The sequence below is a fragment of the Primulina eburnea genome, chromosome 15, assembly GCF_022965805.1.
Source record: "Primulina eburnea isolate SZY01 chromosome 15, ASM2296580v1, whole genome shotgun sequence".
NCBI classification, from domain to species: Eukaryota; Viridiplantae; Streptophyta; class Magnoliopsida; order Lamiales; family Gesneriaceae; genus Primulina; species Primulina eburnea.
This window is the reverse complement of record NC_133115.1, coordinates 27,671,382-27,678,551: the sequence shown is the minus strand read 5'-3', so window position 1 is coordinate 27,678,551 and position 7,170 is coordinate 27,671,382. Positions and strand designations below refer to the sequence as shown.

Genomic DNA, 7,170 nt, shown 5'->3' with positions numbered 1-7,170 from the left:
CTTTGGATGCCCCTTCTTGTTCCCCAAAGACCAAGACTACTGCATTTACTCAGGGGCTAAGGGAGGGAGAATTTTTTCGATCATTGACTAAGAAGACGCTCGGGGATTTTGAAGATCTGTTGTCCCGGGCAGAGAAGTATATTAATATGGAGGAGGCTCAGAAGCAGAAGAGGGAGGCGTTGAAGATAGAGAGGGGAGATCGGGTATCTAGACCCGAGGAAAGAGGGCAGAGGAAGGGTAACTCGGGGCATTTCTCTCATCACGTGCCTTTGAAGGTTGCCCGGGATCGGGATGTTCAAGAATGTAGCAAGGACATGCCCCCACCTCAACAATGTACCAGGCCCGAGAAGAAGCGATTATGTACTCTTCATAAAGTGTGTTATCATAACACTGAGAATTTCCGGACGCTGAAGATAGATTATATCTCACCTGTTGTCTCGAGATATAATCCACCTAGCAAGAGGCCGAGATTGCCACCATGGACAACTAGGCAGTCAAGACCTAGTACCCGGGATGACTCGAGAGATGTTCCCGGTAGGAGGAAGAATCAGAGGCCCAAGAGGTAAAAAGCCTCACCCCCTGTCTTAGGGGTAAATAAAATGATCTCTGGAAAATATATTGATGGAGAATCCAATCGGGCTCGGAAATATAGGACTAGGAGAGAGTGCATGGAAGTAGAGGGAGTACGGAGAAGTGAGGCAGTCATTATCTTTGGCCCGGAGGATCTTAAGGGCGTCCATCTTCCCCACAATGATGCCCTGGTAATTCAAGCTAGGGTAGCAAATTATGACATCATGAGGGTTTTCGTTGACTCGGGAAGCAAATAATGACATCCGGGAGGCCCTCGTACGGATTGATTTACAGGGATACCAATTGGAGACAGTGGAAATAGCACCGTTTGGCTTTGCTGGCCATGCTGTCTATCCAAAGAGAGAGATTGTCCTGCCCTTAACTCTGGACACTTGGGAGTTGAAGAAGACTGTAAGGACCACTTTCACTGTTGTGGATGCCCCGTCATCCTATAATATTATTCTGGGACGACCGACCATGAATGAGTTAAGGGCGGTAACATCCAAATACCACCAGAAGATTAAGTTTTCAGTGGGAAGCGGAGTGGGTTAAGTCCAGGGAGATCAACCTTCTTCCTGGAAATGCTATGTGGAAGTTGTCCGAGTGGACCAGAAGAAGGCTCGGAGAGAGGAGAAGGGAGCAAGTGGTGGGGAGGATGTGGATAGGATAGTAGAGAAGGGGGAAGTCCAGTTTGTGGCAGAGGAGAAGCAAGAGGTGGTTGAGATCGGGCCAGGCAAAGAGATCCGGGTTGATCGGGACCTTGACTTATCAACTCGGGTCAGTTTAATAAACTGTTTAAAAACTAATGTTAATGTGTTTGCCTAATCCCAACAGGAATTGATCGGATTTCTCCTTGGATAACTGAACATCATCTGCACATCCTCCTGGGATCTCAACTTGTGAAGCAGAATAAGAGACACTTTGGTCCCGAGAAGGACAAAGTAATTGATAAACAGGTCCGAGATTTGATGCAAGCCAGCCACATTCGGAAAATACAATTTCCTATCTGGCTCTTTTATGTGGTGTTGGTACCAAAGGCTGCCGAGAAGTGGAGGATGTTTGTTGATTTCAGAGATCTCAACAAGGCTTGCCCCAAAGACCACTATCCTCTACCGAGAATTGATCAGTTGGTGGATTCCACTTCTGGATACGAACTGCTTAGTTTCATGGATGATTACCAGGGGTATCATCAAATTCTCCTGGCCAAGAGTTATCAAGACAAGGCCAGATTCATGACCTCGGGAGGCACATTTTGCTATGTGGCCATGCCTTTCGGGTTGAAGAACGCAGGGGCCACATATCAGCGTCTAATGAACAAAGTATTTGAGAAGCAGCTTGGAAGAAATGTGGAAGTTTATGTTGACGACATCCTGGGCAAGTCTAGGGAGGTTTCTGGTTACATCTCTGATCTAGGATAGACTTTTGCCACTCTTATGCATTATGGAATTAAACTCAATCCAGCAAAATGCATCTTTGGCGTAAAGAGTGGTAAATTTTGGGTTTTATGGTCACTGACCGGGATATCGAGGTGAATCAGAAGAAAGTCAAGTCAGCGTTAAACATGACATCCCCTCGATCGAGAGGTGCAGAAACTGACTGGGAGAATTGCTTCACTTTTCCGGTTCATATCCCGATTAGCACATCGGAGTTACCCATTCTTCCATGTCCTTCGGAAAGTGCAGCAGTTTGGGTTGGATGAGAAATGTGAACATGCCTTCCAAGATCTTAAAAGTCACCTGGCGGAGCTTCCTGTCTCAATGAAGCCAGAGCCCGGGGAGAAGTTATTTGTCTATTTGTCCACTACAGAGTATGCTGTCAGCTCAGTACTTATAAACAAAGAAGGCTCTGATCAGAAGCCTGTCTATTATGTCAGCAATGCTCTTAGAGGTCCCGAGGTCCAGTACAGTGAGGTAGAGAAGATAGCTCTGGCTTTGATTATGACTGCCCGAAAACTGCGGCCTTAGTTTCGATTGCCTTACTAATAGTCCTCTCGGGAGGATTATGATTCATGTGGAGGTATCTGGAAGAATGATCAAATTGACAGTGGAGCTGGGAGAATAAGACACTGAGTATAGGCCCTAGGTTGCCATCAAAGCGCAGGCCCTGTCAGATTTCTTATCTGAGATGATTCCGCCTAACGAGGAGGAGGAATTGAGAGTATTCGTGAATGGGGCGTCTAGGCTTTCTGGATGTAGGGTGGGAGTAGTGATAATAGCTCCCCCGAGAGAGAAGATTAAACTGGCATTAAGAATTGACTCCCGGGTAACTAATAATGAAGCAGAATATGAGTCTGCTCTCGCCGGTGTTCGAGCTTCTTGGGAGATTGGAGCCTCCGGTTCATTTTGTATTCCGATTCACAGTTAATTACCTAGCAGATAAAGGACGTTTATGAGGCTAAGGATGGCAGGATGCTTAAATATCTAAAGCTCGTTAAAGCCCATGCCAAATTCTTTGTGGATTGGAGCATTGAGCAGATTCCCCAGGATGAGAATGGGGAAGCAGATGCTTTGGCCAAAATAGCCGCCTCCTTATCGGAAGTCAATACCCCGGAAGTATTGCATTTTACCCGGCTAATTTTTTCCACTGATGAAGAGATATTGCCAGCACCAAAGGATTCTTGGATGATATCCCTGATCAAATTCATTGTCAACAAAGAATTACCTGTAGGTAAAACCCAAGCTCAAAAGATTAAGAGACAAGCTCTCAGGTTTGTCCTCTTAAATAACATCTTGTACTGAAGATCATTTCAGGGACCTCTGGTCGAGCAAAACTTGCACAGTGAAATTCCCAATAAAATATTATTTTGTATGCTCAAAAATTGATCGCAAGTGCACGATGTCAAGTTATAATATAGTGTACGTGAGTACGAGTATCGTTCTGCTGAAGACTGTGTTTAACAATTACTATTTTCAGTTATTTAACATTTAGCAACGAAAATTGATTTGTGTGATTATTCCTACTATACTCAATTAAATATGCAATCAAAATGACTCAACAAGTGATGAATGAGAATTTATATCTAAAATGATTGAATTAAACTCAATGAGAAATGGATTTGTTGGGAATCTCGGTTCACCTACCCCTCGTTAATCAATTAATTCGTTCGATCGTGATCTACGCTTCCGACAGGATTTCCTAATCTATTGAACACACTCTCTCGAGCTATGCCAAACTAATTCACTCAATGAAGTAATTAAATGTCTTTAATTATTTATCAATAATGAATCGCATTTCGATTGATGAAATCCCCTAGTTTTCGACCCTAAGGACTATGACTATCGGCACGTATCCAATTTCATATATCTACGTAAATTGTAGATCCGCGAATTCTACTACTCGATCCTATCACTCGTTATTCTCTCGAACTCACTCGTGATATAAAAACGTCGTTAAAGTTAGCTATTCTTTAATGACACGATAAAACAGTAGTAAAATCAAGAATAACGCACAATCAAAATATAAATTAATTCGATTCAACGTTCGGGGTAGGATCCCCTTTAATCCCAACAAATATGAAAGTTTAGCTACTAGAATTCATAATTAAAATAAGCAAAACAACATTTAAATAAAGGAAAATAAACTAGAAATACGAGACGTGACGAAATCTGCGAAGAACGATGCCCGGAAACCGTCGAATCTTCAATCCAAGTGCAAAAGCTCTCCAAAAACTCCTTGTGCTCCTTCAATAATGTCTGAAAATCCCCCAAAAACGTGCAATCCTTTTCCATATCAACCACACCTCCAAAATAAGGTAGAGAATCGCGCACAATAATTTCTAAAAATAGGCGGCGCTCGGGCGGTAGAAAAGTACCGCTCGAGCGCCAACTTTCTGTGATGTCCCTCGGCTGGTGCGGCATTCGCGCTCGGGCGGTAGAAAAGTACCGCCCGAGCGCCAACTTTCTGTCTGGCACTTCTTCTTCTCGCGCCCGGGCGGTATAAAAGTACCGCTCGGGCGCCAACTTTCTGTAAGGCTTGCTCAATTAGTCATCTTTCGCGCCCGGGCGGTAAAATTCTACCGCTCGGGCGCCGAGTATTCTGTCCGAATTCTTCAACTTTGCACACTTTGCTATATTTTCCGTTTTTCGACCATTTTTTCTGGAAATTTATCACCCAACAGTGAGATATGATAAAATGCAAATGATTACTCTAAAATGAACAAAATGTAAATGAAATGCATGCATGCACAATGCAAACACAAATAAAACTAATGCAATAAACACGAAAAACACCACCTATCAACCCCCTCATACTAACCTTTTGCTTGCCCTCAAGCAAAATAGGTTAAAGCACGAGACTCTAAATAAACAATAATAAAAGACTCAACCAAGAACCAACCAACACAATTAAATGTCAATGGTGAGTTGACAACTTTTATGATCATGCCTCGGTTAACTTCCGCACATACAAATCATAATCAAGTCAAATCACAAACGAGTACTCATTCTCATCTACACATAAATCTTGACACTAATTTGAACGTGTGTGTGTGTCATGATGGGTCTAGTCATTCGTACGTCAAATAGATCAAGCATCAAATCATGCGAGTCACTCAATTAACACTTCAATACAAGTCTCACTAGCATGCACCCCGTGTCCATTTATCACTAACCATAAGTTGAACTTTATTAAATTCTTAAGTGCAGATAAGGGTGTCGAAAAGAAGGAAAATAAGCTCACGTGGCTAAAATTTGGGAGTACACCGATCATTTTCATTGTGCAATTGTCAAGACTTTTCGTCTGACTTTCCTCGTCTCCTTACATCTCCAACTTTTAGCCTAGGAATAGAATTTCATTCCCTTTATTTCGGCTGCCCCCTCACCTTACATCTCCCTTTTTTTCTCAAAGTTCTTTTTGCAAGAAACTTTGTTATTTCAACATGTTGATGCACAATTTTCACACATGTACTCCCTAGGCTAAGAATATATGACTTTGGATTATAGCTGGTTAGGAGTATGATATTTGAATTCAGTGCATTGAAAAGGAGGTATATGTGAAGTTCAAGGCAAATCGAATTCTCTATTCAAGGTTCCAATCAGTGACTTATTTCCACGGGTTTACATGCTAAATCAACTCATAAATGATGTCTTTCAAGTTAACCACACAAGACCTTCAAATATCACCATTTGTCCTACAAAATTCTAGTCCCCACACATATGTGCTCAAAAAGTTCAAAATTTGTACCAAAATTCATGTTTCAACAATCAAGAGTATCATTCATGAAGTGACCCAATCAATGCTTTTCAATTCAACATCATCATCATCATTGGCTCATAAACCATGTTTTCTCACCATAAACGACTTCAAATAACATAAATGCAACGACTTAAAAACCAATTAACAAAACACGCAAAACAACCTAACAAAACAATCTACCCCCCCTCATACTAGAGTTGTGCAATGCCCTCATTGCACAAAACGAAACAAAAACTAAGAACAAAAAGAACCATGAATGCAAATGCAAGAGAGTATGAAAAATAAAAAGGAAAGGGGAAACAGTAAACTCCCCTGATCAAGGCTGATCCTCGTCATGTTCCGGCGGTTGCACTCCGGCGGCATCCCCTTGCTGGTAATAATCATACTGGAACTGGAATGGGGAAGGAGGTAGCGGAGACGGCGGCACGGTCCCTGGTTCAGTGCCCCCTTGCACAAGCAGCGAGCGCATCATGGAGTCAATGTGAGACAGATGGTCGGTGACATACGAGTTGAATTGACCTTGATATGTTTGGAAAGCGAGATTCTCAGCCATCATATCGGTGTGAGTTCGCCGACGGGGTGGTGGTGGACGGCGGCGTGGAGCGGCGGCGCTAGAGCCACCTAAATTTTCCTCCTCAGTGGGGAAGTCAATCTGTCGCTTGGCATACTTTCGCTTATCGTCTTCGATGGAAATCGGCTTCATGGGTGGAATCCACTCCTCGTCGTCCCGGAATAGAACTCCCGCACGGGCACACAACTCGGAGATAATTGTCGGGAAGAACAGACCGACGTGACTGTTGCGAGCACACAACATGATTTGAGAGTGGATAAGTGTGCCCACATTCACGTCGTAGCCGTGAGTTAACGCAAAAAGGAGAACCGCTCGTTCCTTTTGGACCTCGCTCTTATGCGAGACCGGCATCATCCGTCGGGCCACAAATAAGTACCACATGGCAGCGTCAACGGTCAAGAATTTCTCATCGAAACAGCTCGGCGGTCCGCCCACTAGGTTTCCACATCGCACCCGCACCCGGATGGCATAGCGCGGTGATAATCAAGTCATAGTTCGGGTCAGCAGCTAAAGCCTCAAAACGAGAGTTGTCGACCTCCGCCGTTTCCAACAAAGCATTGATAGTTGCCGAGTCACACGGGACATGTACACCCCGAACAAACACCGTCCCATTTCTCCCCTCCATAGCATTCGCGTAAAATTCACGCACCACCGAAACTACCGCTGCCTTAGGATGATTGGAAAAAGTTTCCCATCCGCGCCGTTCCAATTCTATCCGAGTTCCTAGGTGCCTATCGGCAGATTCTTTTCGGAATCCCCTCTCTACTATCGGATTTCTATTCATCTTGGCATGCTCATACCTAGCCCGCGCTTCCTCACTAACAAATCGATGCCTA

At 43.8% G+C, this 7,170-nt stretch overlaps 1 protein-coding gene across 1 annotated transcript; it reads left to right on the top strand.

Annotated features, from left to right (window-relative positions):
- The first annotated feature begins 2,694 nt into the window (after positions 1-2,694).
- LOC140815601 (uncharacterized) lies at positions 2,695-3,308 on the top strand. Its single transcript, XM_073174678.1, has 2 exons — positions 2,695-2,832; positions 2,946-3,308. The coding sequence occupies exons 1-2, from the start codon at positions 2,695-2,697 to the stop codon at positions 3,306-3,308; spliced, it is 501 nt and encodes a 166-aa protein (XP_073030779.1).
- Positions 3,309-7,170: the final 3,862 nt, after the last annotated feature.